Source organism: Mesoplodon mirus (assembly GCF_964341445.2).
Source record: "Mesoplodon mirus genome assembly, chromosome: 1".
Taxonomy (NCBI): domain Eukaryota; kingdom Metazoa; phylum Chordata; class Mammalia; order Artiodactyla; family Ziphiidae; genus Mesoplodon; species Mesoplodon mirus.
In genome coordinates this window covers 37,513,709-37,531,753 of record NC_138976.1, presented here as the reverse complement: position 1 = coordinate 37,531,753, position 18,045 = coordinate 37,513,709, and the positions used below count along the sequence as shown (strand labels likewise).

At 35.2% G+C, this 18,045-nt stretch overlaps 1 protein-coding gene across 3 annotated transcripts in view; it reads right to left on the bottom strand.

The window, feature by feature from the left end:
• KIAA1958 overlaps positions 1-18,045 on the bottom strand; it is a 162,782-nt gene that overhangs the window by 31,201 nt on the left and 113,536 nt on the right. The window contains exon 3 of one of the 3 annotated variants that reach the window (XM_082623192.1): positions 12,829-12,912. The exons of 1 other annotated variant lie outside the window; for it this stretch is intronic. In XM_082623192.1, coding sequence (XP_082479318.1) covers positions 12,829-12,912 — 84 coding nt within the window. Of the gene's footprint in view, positions 1-11,114; positions 12,913-18,045 lie in introns of those variants that run through there. One more of the 3 variants, XM_082623190.1, reaches the window with a different exon arrangement.

The following is an 18,045-nucleotide window of genomic DNA, read 5'->3' as shown; positions in this document are numbered from 1 at the left end:
ATTTGACAAACTTCTAGCAAATATGACAGAAAGAGAGAGAAAGAAGAGGAAAGGAATCCCGCGCTCCTAGATCCCGTGCTCCACAAGAGAAGCCACCGCAATGAGAAGCCGGCGCACTGCAAGGAAGAGTAGACCCCCACTGGCCGCAACTAGAGAAAGCCCGTGCACAGCAACGAAGACCCAACACAGCCAAAAATAAATAAATAAATAAATTTATTAAAAAAAAGAAAAGCAGCTCAGTCTGAAAATGTCTGCCACCAAATTCAATGTTTTTTTTAAAACACATCTTTTCAGATGATATATCGCCAATGTTAAGTATTTAATATGTATTAGTCATTTTTAGTCACTTAAAGTCTTCTTAGAAAAGATTATCGTTAATAAATAAAAAATAAATAAAACTTTTAAAAAAAGAAAACATTTTCTGACTTGTAGGGTGAATATTCCTCAACTTGAATTCTAATATTTTTCCCCTACTGGAAAAATAAAATTTGTTACATTTTAAATGTATAACTTGTAAACACATTTGAAGATGAGCTCCTTGTTTCTAAAGTACTAGAAATACAAACTAAGTTATAACCATTTATAAAGTAGTTTTAATACAATTTAAAGTATTATAATACAAAAATACAGTAATTATTTCTATTTGGAATATTCAGCTTTCTATGGATAAATACTTTGGGAGACTATTCACAGACATGAAAGAAATTTATTTGCATTTTTGCAAAATAATTGACTGTGAGAGAGAACGTTATATTTTCTGGGGTTTTAATATACTTTTCTTTATTAAGTAACTTTAATGACACAACAAGGATGTCTGAAGTTAATAATTATAATCATTTTGAACAACTATTCCTATTCTGCTCAAAGAGCACTGTCAAATGTGTTAAATGCAACAAATATCACATGGAGAATTTATCTGACCGAAAAGATTTTCCTAAAAATGAGGAAGTCTGGAAACTGACATCTACTTAGCTTGGTATGACTTTACACAAATGGCTGACAGAGCTCCACAGATGGACAGAAAGACAGAGTTTGCAGTGGAGCCTTCTGCTCCACTAACAGGATTTTTAGGCCTGGGGCTCCAGGAAGCATATGATTAATTAGCTATAAATGCCTTCCGAAAGTGTCTTCCCTACCTATGAGATGTGTCTGAGCACTCACATGTAGAAATGCTTCTCCTTCCATGATTTCCCCCTCCTCAGTGGTTAGAAAACACGTGACATGGGATGCTTTACTCAGTATGCACTGACTATATCCTGAGGCTAATGCACTGTGACCAGGACAATTTTTTTTTTAAACATGGTTTGTCTTTTAAACTGTTGTAGCTACAAAAATCAGCCAGCTTTGAAGAACCATTTATTAAATGAATAAAGACTGGTCATACCCAAATACAGACAAAATACCGTGATTAAAGCATGCTCTCATTATAGAGACATCACTGATACTCATTAGCTGATTTTATTGGATTGTTTTTCTTATTTCTATAAGTTTTAGGCTGTACCAACAAATACTGGAAACAATAGAAAAATCACACTACATTAGAGGCAAACATTATCATACAACAGAATAAGCCACTGGGACATAAAACTAGAATTTTATTTAGAGCACAGGTACACAGACAAATATGAAGCAAAAACAGTGAGCTGATAAAGATGAAAACATCTTGGTGTAAAAGATCAGTGAGCAGCAAAATAAAAACGAAACCTATAGTATATTCTTAATAACAAAAAAGTTCTATCATATTATTACAAATATCAACTGGCAGAAGATTAATTAACCAAGAGTATCACAGTCACACATTTTAAATATTAACAGAAATTTCCCTCAATTTCAATTCACCTTTCTCTTCTTTCTTTCATACATTATAATTGTAGCAGCTTAAAAAGAGAATTTTAAAAGTGAGCAAGCACACATATGTTTTTTTCATATAAATCCGTTAAAAGCTACGTGGCCAGAAAATTTATCAAATTGACTAGCAAAAGGGGGGAAAGTAAATCCATCTTCAAAGAACAGTACCATATTTTTTCATAAAATTTTTCTAAGTGTCGATTGTGGTGGTTATATTTCTAAACAGATGCCTAGTGTTAAATTATACTGACCAAATTGGTAAATCTACCTTTTTATTCCCAATTAACTTCTAAGTGGTAGAATAAAAGGAATTTTAAAATCATTCTTATAAGAAAGATGGAAGGGAAGAACTTAAGTTGTATACAGCATTCATTCTATGAAATCACCAAAGTTCTTTATTTTAACAGATAAATGAGTCTCTAAATGTGATTGTGTTGAGTCCAAGATGCTTCTAGTCATTATCTACCAGTTTTCAGGCCTATGGGGTTACAAGTTACATTTTCGGATTACAACGAAAATGTACAAACTATGAGGCTAATCTGGCAAATCTATGTCTAATTTCAGCAGTAAAAAAAGGTTAAAGTCATGGTGGAAACAAACTCTATAAATTAGAAACCTAATAAATATATATGTATTATTTGATTAAAAAATTGCCCTAGGCATAAAGGCCTCAGGACAGACATACAAAAAGTACAAAAGACAAACAGGGTAAATAAACCCAAGAGCAGGATTCAAATAAATGTGTCCATTACTATCTAATAGAAACTGTTAATCATAATATCAGGACATATCACGCCATAATCTTTGGTGTTCAAAATATAAAAGGAATTGTAAGTACAAAGATCTTGCCTGAAAACTCCCAATGCAGGAACCAAGAAATATTTTACTGTCACTCTGGAAGCCACTGGACAAGGGCGGAACTTCTTTAGAACATACATAATTGAATTTCCTTTTATTGCTTTGTCACCTCCATTGAGGGACAAATGTTTAAAGCATATTCTGGAGAAAACGCTCACAGTTAAAATATGCCTTCTTTTCCCGTGAGCAAAGATGTGGCAGGGGCCTTGAATTCATTTTAATATTCTTAGAATTAAATCAGCAATTTCAGAAGCAATGTTTCCAAATACAGCATTGGCTGCCACCATGTATCTGAGAGTCACACTGAAAGCCTCTATGTAACTAAGGAGACTGTCCCTTTATTAAAAGAATCTTATAATTATAAACTCACTGAACAGTCAGAATGAAACCCTGCATTAAGTGAGTTTTGGAATGTTGGAAGGAAGAGCCTGCTTTTCTTAACATTTTATGATATTTCCCTTCCATTCTGAGTATACATGTATAAATAAAGTATAATGATATTTCCCCCATTTAACAAAGTATAGTAGAATTAATCCATTGAAATAATGTTCTCTCTAATGTCAGAGTTTGCTTGGAATTGCTGAGGCAAGCTGGAAATACCAGGAAGCAAACTAAAGACAAGTAGGCATGAAAAATTTCTGATGGTCATAAGGCAACCAAATATGTTAAGTAAGTCTATGCAAATGCTGAATATAAAAGTTAATATTTGGGAACTCTGAGGTTTCCATGGCCTCATAAATAAAAATGCTAAATATTCTTATTAAATGCGATTCAAACAATATGCCATGATGACCAACAAAGATAATGTATGCGCCTCATAGTCTTCTGTTATTACATTGTTCAACCTAAAATATCTAGATCAAGGGAAATTATGCTGCTACATTGTCATTCTATTGAATTTCTCAAGTATCAGGGGAAAAAAAAGATTTAAGGTGGGGAATACTAGGAAAGTTCAGAATTCTTGCTTTCTCTTTTTGCAAATGTTTCCCTTTCAAAGAGTTGGGGAAAGTTCAGAAGGAAAGCTGACCTGGAATTATACATATGAAGCAAGATTTTGAAGTTGGCATCACTTGACAACTATAACATTTCCTTCTGTAGAGGCCACTAAGTGCTGGTTCAAAATATTAAAACAGTTAAGTACATACTTTCACAAGTCACACAAATGTTGACCGGCACAGCCTCTTAGCACAGTTTTTCAGTTTAACTACAATAAGTGATAGCAGCAATGGTTAACAATTCCACATAAATACCACAAACACACATATGAAAGAGCACCTAAAACATGCAAAATCTCAACAATGACATCACTGAATATACACAATGCATAGAAATTGTAATGGTTTTTGGCAAGATGGTGTTTTTTTTGTAACAAATACTTTATAAAACAAAAGTTCTTTTGTTATAAATGCTATTTAAAAAGTTGTAATATAATGAATTGTAGATATAAAAGTTCAGTTAATCTGAGTGGATTAATACTAAGATGAACCTGCTACTTTATCCAGTATAAATAATCAATTATAAATTAATTTCTAGTGGAAGTATGTTAAGGTATTTTATTTATAAAATTTAAGAATCACAGAAAGTAAACAGGCATAAAAATCACTTAAATACAGTATGCACAATTACTGTTAGGATTCTATATTGCTGATTCTTCCTAATTCTACTTACCACAAATAAATAAACTATGCCAAAACATTTTCAAAGCTCTTTGAAATGAGTGTATGATGGTAAAAATTTCTAATTCCAGTGTAATACAAAGAACATTAGAAGTCTAGTGAAATTCAACACTGAATTCAAAAGACAAATAATTCCACTGTACCTTTTTTTTTAATATCCTAGAATTTCATCTTTTTTCTTCAACTATGATCTGGTAAACATAATTTATAAAATAAAAATTTGTGAGATTTAAAAAATACTTGTTTGAATTCCTTTTTAGAAGAGTAAGCTGGGTAATATAAGAATTTACAAATAGTTTGTATTTCTATGTCTTCCTGCTGCAGGTTTCTTTCATTAGTTCTCATTTTCTTTCCCCTTCCTATCTCTAAGTAAATTCACTTCAGAAACATCCTAATTACGTTGACAGAAATTTAATCCTTTTGATTGAAAATGTTCCAAACCTTCAAGATGATTTTTTATACTTTCCATAGACTAAAAAAGGGTATAGTAGACTGCATTCAAAACCAATAATACAGATGCTATGTAGCTGGGTATTCAAAAGAATACCACTTTAAATAAAAAGTTACTTTTCAGTTCATAATCTATAACTGGAATTCATATACTTGAAAACTGTAGTTTGTTTCCCCTCCAGAAATGAAAATAATATAAATGGAGTAGGCTGAGAGCTGTTCCTTAAAATAAAAGGTGATTACAGTTAGAGATTATCCCATCAAATCTCAAAAGGAGAAGTTGCTAAAAATTAAGGTGTAACATTACACAATGAAAAAAAGTTCACGTGCAAAATAGCCTATTTGGAAACTGGCAGCTTGAATCTAGTCCTTAATAGAAACTTGATTGAGAGCTTAAAACACTATTAAAAATTTCAAAACAAGGATACCCCTTCTTACTCAGTGGGAAGGTGGGCTTGTTTTTCCTCCCTAAACCCTACCTATGGACTGGAAGTCAAGGTGCCTGGATCCTAGTTCTGGCTCTGATTCTAACAAAGTGTGTGCACCTGGGCATTCATCTAATCTCTCTGGGACTGATTCTTTCTTCCATAAAAGAAGAGGGATGGATTAGATGAGATGTTTTGAATCTTATTTTCCAGCCTGGCACACATGAAGGATGTGTAATAGAGGTAGTAGGTCATTCAGTCTAGTGAGTCTAAAAGTAGGAAGGTAGGGGCATAGGGAACATGAGAATTCCCAGGGGATCTGCGTTTCAGGACGTGTTCCCTTTACGATCTCCATCCATCTCTTTGGCCTCCTTGCCTCCTCCCCCCAAGAAGACATGATGACTCCTATTCTTCACAGCACTGAAAAATCACTGGGCTAAATGATCTTAGGTCTTTTCCAGGTCCAGCCTCTATGATTATAATTCACTCAACAAAGATGATGGTTACTTTAATACTTTGACCTAATTAATATTCTGATCAAATTAGTACTCTGACCTAATTAAAACTGAGTCTAATTCAACAAAGGCATGGTTTACATAAAAACTCAATTTAAATGTATTAAAATGCTTTCTTTTAAAAAAATAATGCAATCTTCAGTACCAAATTAGGTCTTTTCTTCAGCTTTGGCAGGCCCAATTAGTCAACTTACAAACAGGATGGAGTATGAGAAATTTTGTTTATCTTTCCTCTGCTTAAAAAAGTAAAATCAGAGTTGTTGGCAGTTTATCAATATCATCCTCTCTTTTCTGTTTTTATATCAGTAGAAATACACCAACCACCAAAGGATGATATATGCAGTACATTTCTTTACCCCAGTTATGTTCCATGGCAAGGATCTCTTAAAATCATCCTTATCTTCATCACTTTGCCTTATGAAAAACTATGTATTCATATCATCTTGGCCGGATCCAATGGGGAGGAGAAGCAATTATTCGAATACCATGCATTAAGGGAAAAACAACAAAAAACAATTGAGGATGCCCTTGCCAATGGTGTATTTCTTAATAAGTAACTATCTATATCATATCATATGGTAGAGTTGTGGAGATATATCTTGTATAAAGGAGTTCTGTTTGAGAAAAATCTTTTAAACTGATTGATACAGAACTTGTTAATTCCTTAGTATTTATAACTAGTTTTTCTTGAATGAACCTTTTAAAAAATACCTTAATAAATTATCATACACTCCCCTTGATTTTTTTCCCCTAGGCTTAGAAATTTATTTCCTTTATCACATGGTAGAGAGTATTTATTTATAGATGTTAAGTATTACAGCTTTGTTTTGGCTAGAGGAATAAAGATCAAAGTGCTCTTTTCCTGTAGATAGAGAAAACCAATCAGAAGAAGGCTGACTGAAATCAGAACTGTTTGTCTTTAATATCTAAAACTGTGGAGATAGTCAAACTAGAAAAAATCTGAATGGCTTTAGTTGATCTCTAATACTGAGAATCATAAAGATAGTATTTTCCCCCAAAAGCTTCCTGTTAAAAACAATCTTGACTGATTAAAAAACAAAATAATAACAAAATCCTCTATTAAATAGTTAATTTGCTGGCACCAATTTGTAGAGAAGACCAAACTCCCTGGCAGATTGGCAATCAATATTCATATCTGGTGGATGACTATATCAGCTTCTGGGCTTAAGAGAGGTATTTCCTCTGCCTAGAACCTCCCCCTTCTCTGTCTGAATTATAAGGAACTCTTTTGAAATAGGATTTTTGGTTTATATGGGGTAAAAACAAAGGACAATCATTTGTTTAAAAAATATAATTAGGGACTTCCCTGCTGGTCCAGTGGTTAAGACTTCATGCTTCCAATGCAGGGGGCGCAGGTTCGATCCCTGGTTGGGGAACTAAGATCCCACGTGCTGTTCAGCACAGCCCCCCCCAAAATATATATAGATATATATAATATATAATATATATATTATATATAATATATATAATATATATATTATATATATATAATTATTTGTCCATATACACATTCACCTCCATGACAAAATTAAGAGTTCTTTAAAGAATGACACAAACTTTTGCTCTCTACTCATGGCGAAGGGGAAACAAACTTTGCTGAATGTTCCATCTCAAAATAACCACAGTTAGGGGGCCTATATAATTTTATGCTAACAAACATGCCAGGTGATGGCACTGCTCTCAGTCAATTCAGAGTTGAAAGAATATTGATGATTTTATTACACCAGGGATTCCACTTATAATTTATCACTTCAGAGAATCTAAAGAAGCACAGTAAATCACTTTGTGAACAGGCAGCTACAGCAGAAAAGGTTAGTGCTTAATGGTAGCTGGATATAGTTTCAGATCCTGATACCCTTATGTATTAAGTAATGTGGGCAACCCATTTGACTTCTCTGGATTTCCTCATTTATAAAAGAAATAATGATATTTACCCTCACAGGACTTTTGTAAGAATTAAGTGAAACAACTTACAAAAGCACTCAGTACCATGGTACATTGTAAATACTTAATAAGTGACACTCATTGATGACAGTCTGCACATTCTTATGCATGTGTGCATCTATGTGAACACACGGATGGTGCAGAAATGGCTTTACCTTATTATTGACTTTAAAACAGGCTCTAAAAGATCCTCCACAAAACACTCAAAGCAGTATTATGTATTCTACAGCAAACCAATATATTCAATGGCTAAATAATGGACAAACTGTGTGAGTACAAAATTTGAGAAACTATGCAAAATAGTATTGGCAGAGTTTTTTGCTGGGCTCTCAAAAATGAAACCAAACTTTTATTACAGTATCTTTTACAAACGTTTTGAAAGCAGGAACTATTTTATATATCTTTGTACCCCTCTTAGTGTCTAGACACTAGGTGCTCAAATATTTGTTGATAGAACTATAAATTTTCATCTCAGTGAAGTCATCTGATTTCATGGCATCTAGAACCTCAGCCATATGACTTAGACAAATTAATTCAATGAAAGTATCAGCTAACCATGATCTAGTTGAAAAACCAGAGACCTGATCTATACTAGAAAACTTTCAGACTATTCTTTTGTAGATCAGGAAGTGATTTAACATGGGGAAAATTTAACACAGAGAAAAGTAACTATAATAAAAATATTTTAAGTACCTGATATATTATAAATCATATTCAGACCACACCTACTAACCATGATAACAGATGGACTCTTAAGAATAAGTTCTGTTGGATAAACATCCTGACTCTCTCTAACCTTTTCAAGTATTATGGGTTTTTTTTTTAAACTGCTACCATCTATGATTTTCAATAGCCAGTCACTCCCATGAATATAGAAGAAAAACAATTATGCAGCTATGTCATCCAAATGCTGACAGATGGGTTTGGCATTTTTGTTGTAGACAGTGCAAAACTTCCAGAGTCATGTGAGGGGCACTGTGGAATTTCTTACATGACATTACACTGACCTTAAAGCGTAAACTGCAAATACAGTTTTATTGTTTTTGTATGAACCACAGGATTGACTGGAAAGGCAGCATGTTCAGTTATAGTGAACACCTGCTGGACTGTTGAATTTTTGCTAAAGCACATACACGATTTTGGCATCAACCACTGCCGCAGTATGGATGTAATTTTTTTTAAAGTTAAAATAGCAAATAATAAATATGGTATCTGGCAGTAGTATATCCTCAGTATCGTTTGTACAAAAACACAAAATTTAGAGGTAGCTGCCGATAATTTTTCATAATTTAATTATCCCAAAGAGTTACAATAATTCAGCTGAAATTCTACCAAGCCATTCTTCAGAAAAGTTTTCTAAATTTAAATGTCACAACGTTCCTATTTGGTTTGAGTTATCAAAGCAAAATATAAATAAATAAAAAATAATTCACATTCTCAATCTGCGTTCTTCTAAATGAAACTGCTATAGTTTCATCTCTTATTTAAATAAGAGAGATTTTCAGTTTAGTACCTCAATATACACAAACAGGAATTCAAAATTTCCTAGTTCTGCTTTCTCAGTGCATACTGACTAACCTTCTTCCCCACGACAAACCTCCTTTGCTGTCAAAAACAAATCAAGAGTTTTTAAAAGTATGTCAATGCAAAAACAAAATGCACAATCACATTTTAAATGTTTTACAGAAATCTTTTTTTTAAAATGAGAGGTAACCTATGTTAAAAAAAAAAAAACAACTTATTTTTAAAACAGAGTTCTTTCACAGTAGGCTGTCATGTGCACTTCTGAGCCCATTACAGGGTAAGGAGAAGAGGAAGGTTTTGTTAAGATAATTGGAAGAATGAGGCTCTGTGGTTCAAAATGACCAGAAGAGGGGGGACGAGGGGACACTGTGTGCCTTCATGAAAGATCACTCAGCCTTCCTTTTAATCAGACAGACTTGAGAGATGGGAAGACACCGTGTCCTCATCTCCAGCTCCAATCACTGGAAACCAATTACGGGTTGGAACTCAGAAAGGTAAGTAGAAAAAACTCTGGAGTCAGATGACAGACAGTACCATCTCCTTAGCTATAACCTGCTACATCTTGATCTCAACATAAAATGGAGATAATTAACCTTCTTTTCAAAGTTGTTGAAAGGATTAAAGATCATGTATACAGAAATAAATATGTATGCATTGAAATGTCTGAAGAAGTATTTACTAAAATATTAACAGTGGTTATTTTTGGCTGGCAGACTTACGAGTGCATATTTTGTTTTCTTTATGCTTATCTGGATTTTCTAATTTTCACAAGTTAGTATTACTTATATAAGTGGTGCATGTAAGTCACTTAGCACACACAGTGCTGGCACACAGACTGGCTCAAAAATGGTGGCTACCGTCATTATTAATACAAAAAAATGAAAGCAAAGTATCTTCTGCTCTTTCTTCTTGTTTCTGGATGCCTCTTTATGGAAGGAAAGTTGTGAAATGAAGTAGATTGCATAACACAAAGGCCACGGCAGACTTCCCGCTCCTGAGCCAAAGGAAAGGTCACAGCTTAGAGTAATAGGTCTTTATGTGTTTATGACTTAGTGTTGGGAAGAGCTGCCTAGCCATGGGAAAGCTCAGCTAACATGATGATTTAGCAAAGCAAATCAAAATGAAATTTGTCCTGGTCGTACAATAAATTAAAACGTAAAATACCACCTACCTTCCTAGCTAATGTGAATTACGAGGATGCTTTGAAGAACAAATACTTCCCAATAGAACGCCCAGATCCAACAAAGTGATTAAGATTTGGATTTTTTTTAATGTGCTAATGATTATACAAGATAGGAACCTAGCTCATCTAAATTATTTTATTATTGAAGTATCTCAACTGATAATTCACCATAGGCTTGAAAATAAAGACCTTGGAAAAACCACCACAGAGAGCTGTTTAACCAAAATTATAATTATTATAATTGCAAGATTATCACACATAAATGCATTTGTATTTACTGTAGAAGAAACTGCACAGTTTCAAAGAATTCTTTGAATTCAGCTAAATTTGGTAACAAAATGTTGTTACCTAAAATGAGTGTCAATATTCCTTTGATCTCAACTACAGTCAAGTAATTCCCTAGGGAAAACAGACTGAAGTTCAATGCTTATAAATAAATAATTCAGGGGATTTGAGCTTTGAAGAGTATGAGGTTTTTGTTGTCTTGACTAGTGCTTCTAGATTTTTAGTAAGACTTTTCCATTCTCTACTTTCTCTTTATGTTTGACATACAATCTAATGCTTGGGAACATTTTCAAAGCTTTGGTAGTTTTAAATTTCTTGTAAATCTGATAATCAAACTTCATTTACATTGATTTCTTAGAAAACAACAAAAAAACTCTATCCAGGTTCAAGCACAACAGTAAAAATGAGCTAGTAACAGTCTTTTTTGCCATAATATTGGACTTCGCATATTATTTTTAAATTATATAGCTTCCAAAAAGAATGGCACCTTTATTCCCTCCTTCTACCCTCCTCTGCCCCCAAAAGAAGTTAGCTAAACATCTAGATTTTCATAAATTGCAAAAAATGAGGCACAGAAACTAAAATCTAATTATGCTTAAAAAAAAAAGAGTATGTAAATAATTTTTCTGGCTTATACCAACACTTTCTTATTCTGGATCTGACAGTTTTGTGTAAGCAGTAAAGTTAGTGTTGTCTCCTCCTGATTAATGTAGAATTTTAAAAGTTAAAAAAAATAATGCCATTTATTAAGTAGACTAAAAATGAGAGGTGGGGTGGGAAGGAAAAGCAGGAGTTGAGGACACAAGTGTCTAGGCTGACTTTCAGTTTCCTTTTTGATAATTTTTTTAAAAAAACGGAATTCTTCCTCTACTTTGTGTTGCCTGAGAACCACTATGGTTTTGTAAAGTCTATAACAGTAATTATATTTAATCACCACGAGTACATTTGTTTTAAGCCTATGAATACTACGTTAGTAATACTAAACTATCTCCATTGGCTTATTTGTAAAAAGAAAAATATATTATATATTTATATTCTTATAAAGTTAACACTGAGGGCCGAGGAAAGGGAACGAGTGTTTAACCACAGTTTCTCTGGACTCAATAACCAGACTGGGGTCTTGCTCAAGCCACCTGGTCAAGCAGTGTCTGAGGAAGAGTCATAGGAGGCAGAGACGATGAAATTGCCGCTGTTGGAGTGCCCGGCCACTGACTGGGCGGCCTGCTGGCTCAGATTGTTACAGATAAGCACCAGCTGGTTGCTCTGGGCCTCGGACAAGGTGCTGCAGCTCTGATACACACTGAAGTTGGTTTTCCTGCCAGGGATGTTCCCCTTCTCGCACATGGTCTTCACCATCTTGGCCAGCTTGTTCTTGCCGAGGGCCTGGCAGTTGTACCAATGCAGAGCCGCCAAGTTCACGACCGGCTTAATGGACAGGTAGAAAGGGGCATCCTCATAGCGCATAGCAGGAGGCCGCCGCTGGGCATACTCCTTATAGTCTTGGACGGGGCAGGTCTGTGGAGCATGCTGGGTGGCATACACACGGGAGTCTGTCCCCCCCCTCTTGGTTTTGGCATTTAGGTCACCAGTGTCTTGACCCATCCACTCCAAGTACTCCAGCCCCGTTTCTGTTACCCGGAGCCGAATATCACCCCACTTTAAGGTAGACCCGTGGAAGCCCGTACAGTGCCCAAAAGCTTTTGTGTTGTTGAGCCAGACGAGGTTGAGCAGACCCTCAGGGTTATAGCGGCTTAGCAGTCCCCTTTTCCGCAGAATGAGCTCATCAGCAAAGGTGAGCTTCATGGACTTGTGTGGCTTATTTCCTTTTCCTTTGCAGCGGAGTTCAATTTGCTTCTGTTTCAGGGCCTCTTGGGAGCGCTTGAATTCCTTATCCCTGGTGATACTGTAGCCATACCTGTGTTCTTTTAGGTACCGTTCAAGTCCACACTGGTAATTGGCCAAGCTGTTGGGTTCATACTCGGATCCATCCTTCTGCCTGGCATCCACAAAGAAAGAGGCCAGGTAGGCATCCAACTCCTTGCAAGGGATGACATAAATCTCTCTTGTTTCAGAAGGATACTTGGAGATGAGGAACTCCCGGAAATTGCGGAGCGCGGTCTGCGTGCTCCGGATGGTTTTCTCATTCTGCTCTCTGCTGAGCTCAGCTGCTCTTTCATCCTGGTCTGCAACAAATTGGGGAGGGGAGGGATAAAGAGGGTGTTGATGAGTTCAGACAATGCACTTTCTACTCTGAAATAAAGTTTTCTTTTATAATGAAAAAGAGAAAGAAGGAATCAATTTTACAGAGATCACTAATAAATGTTATTTACATACCTGTTGCATAATAGCCAACTTCAGTTTCACAAATGATGTACTAGACAAGAGACGGCCCACTACAATCAAAATGAGCTTCTCATGTCATTGGCACATAGTTTAGTGCACGAAGATTTGTGGAAAGAGTGGGATTAGAGGCAGCCTTCGTTTTAGGAAAAAAGACATAACTGTGCTATTTACCCTAATGCAGTGTGCGAGGGCCCCATCAGAGCAACATATTTATTTTAAATCACTTCATTTGTGAAACCAGAGGTTGTACTGGTTCCATTTTATTGAATTAAACAAAAATATTTGAATCTGTTATTTAGCATTATCTCTAGAGATCTATATTTAAAAATTACTAAATAGATCATTTACAGCAGTTAACGAGACACATTCTACAACAATTCAGGTAAACGTGGTTTATAAATATTCTATATGTAATTGCAGGGCAGTTTACAATAAGTGATAAAAATATTTTGTGTTTTGCAAAATGAAAACAGACTCATAGATACAGAGAACAAATGGGTGGCTGCCAGACAGGAAAGGGGTGGGAAGGTGGGGCAAAATAGGTGAAGGGGATTAAGAGGTACAAACTTCCAATTATATAAATAAGTCACAGGGATGTAATACACAGCTTAAGGAATATGGTCATTAATATTGTAATAACTTTGTATAGGGACAGATGGTTACTAGATTTATTGTGGTGATCATTTCATAATGTATGCAAATGTCAAATAATTATGTAATACACTTGAAACTAATATAATATTGTACATCAACTATATTTCAACACAAAAAAATTTGGTGTTTTGGGAAAGTAATGAGGATAAAACTTCCCAGCTATAAAGACAGGACAATGAAATTTGAGTAAGGCTATTATAATCAAGATGTAAGGAAGGGGTATGTCTCTTGGATAGTTTTACTTTATTAATTTATTATTTATATTTTGCCACCAAAGACTGGAGGTGCCTCTTTCCATTATGGATCACTCATGATTAAGTAGTGTTGCTCTGGAGTAGTGGTTCTCACATTTTAGTGAGCTTCAGAATCTCTCAGGATGCTCAATCAAAATCAGATTCCTCTATGCTCAGGATGAGGTTCAAGAGAACACACTTTGAGAAAAAAGATCTAGTGCTTATGGCTTATGAAGGAAGCCCTACTCTGTTTTACTAGATTTTTTTCTTTACAATGATTAAATTCAGTGATATCATTTCAATGATTTTCTCTCAGTAACATGTAATTTAAGTTTGGGATGTTAACATTAACAATAAAATCATTTTGTCAAAAATGACCACAATTACTTCAGACATGGTCTGGGTGGAACTCAAAAGAGAAATTCTAAATATGAAATTACACAATAGATAAAACAGGCTATCCTATTTGATGTTGAGAGGCCAACACTAAGGTTAATTAAAAACAACATAAAAATGTAATTTCTGATTCTAAAGTATAATATAAAATTATTTTGTTTATCCCAATTATCTTATTTAGGAAAACTTTAGATTAATTTTTAAGGCTGCTCAGTGGGAAGTCTTTGAAATAACCACATACAATAAGAAAAATAAAATTTCGAATAAACTGAATTTTATTCACAAACACTACTTTTTGTATTACTATACACATTTATGAATGTCCATATTATTTTAAAATGACAGTTGTAAGGTATAATTGCCAAAGTTCTCATAACTTTATAAAATGAAATGAACTAAAAATCACTAAACTAGCTAATTAGATATTTTTATAGGCACATTTTTTGAGATCATATTTCCAAAATTCAAATACACAACAGTATATTTTATCCTTCATTAGACTTAACATTTGGCTATGCTATCTTCTTCCAGTTGAACAATAAAGATGTGTATCTTTCCATTAGAAAGGTGAAGCCACATGTAACCTTTTACCATGCTAGCTTCTGTGACTGTTTACATGCAAAGCCAAAGGGGTCAGCACATCTGTTTATTGTGGCTACTTGTTCAAATATCACAACAGTCTTCAAACTTTAAACAAAGACTTTCTAAGAAATAAACATTCAAAGACAACTGTAGGGAAAAAATTTCCAGTTCTTCAACTTTCACATGGAATCTTTCCTAAAATTTAGTTTTCTGAGATGAAGACCGAGTTTGCCATTCCAAACCTACTGTGTTACATACTCTGGGGCATTAAAGACTTTGAGGAGTCAAACAAAATTTATAAGTTATAAATCGATGATTAAATCCAAATATTGTCCACATTGTTGTCCTTCTCTGTCTTATACACATTCTGATATAGGTGAAATTTGTCATTGCAGACAGGGTATTTGGCCAGAATTAAGGTGTACTGAATTCAGGATTTTTGAAAGGCTTTTAGGTTAGTGAAGTTGATTCTTTTAGTTGGAACTGGAATATTCTGCAGGACTGCCAAAATGTTCCAGATAAAGCAGAAGCTTAAAATTTTATTTAATTTTTTCATATTTAGCATGCTTTTGTTCACAAGATGCCTAACAACTATTATCAAATCACATGAAACACTGATTCTAGTTAGTCAATCCTCATCATTTTATAAAATATTCAATATTTTCTACCTTTTTACAAAAATAAACTGACTGAAACAGATCCACATTATTAGCACCCTGCTAACACACTCACAGTTGACCAACACCACAGCACTACTTCAACATCCTCAGCCCAGCCTCATTTCCAAGCCTTTTTCTCCTATTTGGTCTCAATCTTAGTTAAGAATCTGTGATATGGTGATTTATAAGTATATATATATATATATATATATTTGGTCTTCGTCCGGGTTCTTGGCACAGAGCTCATAAAAGCCTTAGAATTTTCTGTGATGAGGGTGATCAATGTGTCTTTTGTTAATGTTCATGAGGTAACTTTTGGAAAGCACCTACGGGTAAGGGCTGGTTGTCAGTGGAGGCAAGCAGATTTCTGGAGTGGAACTTTCAGTCCTACCCCACTTCTCCACCTTTGGGGAGGGGAGAGAGGCTGGAGATTGGGTTCAAACACCAATGATTTAATCAACTGTGTTTATGTAATGAAGGCTCCATGAAACCCCAAAAGGACAGGGTTCAGAGAGCTTCCCGGCTGGTGAACATGTGCAGAGTGGTACACCTTGCCCTAAGCATCTCTCTCATGTGGCTATTCCTGAGTTATGTTCTTTTATAATAAGTTGGTAATCCAGTAAGTAAAATGTTTCTCTGAGTTCTGTGTGTTGCACTAGCAAATTAATCCCTGCCAAGGACGGGGGTCTCTGTAATCTTCTATTTATGATGGGTCAGTCTTATAGGACTGAGCCCTTAACCTGTGGAATCTGATGCTACCTCTAGGTAGATAGTGTCAGAAGTGAACTGAATTACAGGACACCCAGCTGGTACAGGAGAATTTCTTGGTGGTGTGGAACCCCTCTACTGCCCAACATCAGAACTGGGTATATAACTGTAGAGCCATTCCATCTGTAGGAAAATAAAAGTAGAGTGTCACATTATCATATCCTTTCCTAACAGCCTGGAATTCACCACAAGAGGAGTTTGGAAGGGTAGAGAAACCCTCATTCATTTTGCATGAATAGGGGGAAGTAAATGGCTTTAAAGTCAAGTAATAGTAATACGTTTTTTGGCTAATGACAAAATCAGATAAAACCGGGGAAGATTGATAATAAAATATAGAACTGTTTTAATTATCTTGCATTTATCTCTAGTTTTAGAAATTTTTCTGATCCACTTCCTTTTAAAAACTTTTTGTTAGGTATAACATGCATACAATAAAGCAGACCAGTCATTAAGTGCATGCAATTATTTTTCACAAATTGAGTCCCGTGCCTAGATCAAGAAAAAGAGTATCAGGGACTTCCCTAGTGGTCCAGCGGTTAAGACTCAGCACTCCCAATGCAGGGGGGCCCAGGTTTGATCCCTGGTCAGGGAACTAGATTCCGCATGACACAACTAAGAGCCTGCATGCCGCAACAAAACGATCCCGCACGCCGCAAGGAAGGTCTCACGTGCCACAACTAAGACCTGGCGCAGCTAGCTAAAAACACAACACAACATAACATAAGAAAAAGAGTATCACTAGCACCTCCAAAACCTTCCTCATGTCCCCTTCTTCCAGTTGCTCACTCCCACAAAGAATAACAGCTATCCTGACTTGAAATAGCATACGTTTGTCTGGCCTATTATTATAACTTATATGAATGAAATCTTAGAGGATGAACTCTTTTGTGTCTGGCTTCTTTTGCTCAACATTATGTTTGGAAGTTTCATCCATATTGTTATGTAGTTGTAGATAATTTATCTTCTTTACTGTGTAACATTCCATTGTGTGAATATATCACAATTTATTCTTCCACTCTATTGAACATTTGGGTAGTTTTCAGTTTAGGGCTATTTCCAATAAAATTGTTATGAACACTCTAGTAGGTGTCTTTTGGTGAGTCACATGGATGCATTTTTTGGGGTGTATACTTAGAATTAGAACTGCTAGGTCATAGGAAATCACATGTTCTGCTTTAATAAATACTAAACAAGTTTCCAAAGTGGTTGTACCAACTTGCTTTCTCCATGAGTGTGAGAGCTCAGATTGCTCCATATCTTCAGCAACACTAAGTAATGTTAGTCTTTTTTATTCTAGCTATTCTGTTGGGTGTGTAATGCTACTGCACTGAACTTTTAAATTTTCATTTCTCTGATGACTGATGAAGCTGAACAGCTCTTCATAGGTTTATTGGCCACTCAGATATTTGCTTTTGTGAAGTGCCTGTTAAAGTTATTTTCTACTGGACTGTCTGCCTTTAACGGTTTTTTAAAATTTTATTTTATTATTTATTTTGGCTGTGCCGGGTCTTAGTTGTGGCATGTGGGCTCTTAGTTGTGGCATGTGGGATCTAGTTCCCTGACCAGAGGTCAAACCCAGGCCCCCTGCACTGGGAGCACGGGGTCTTACCCACTGGACCACCAGAGAAGTCCCTGCCCTTTACTGTTTGCAGGAGGTTTTAACGTATCCTGCGTTTGAGTC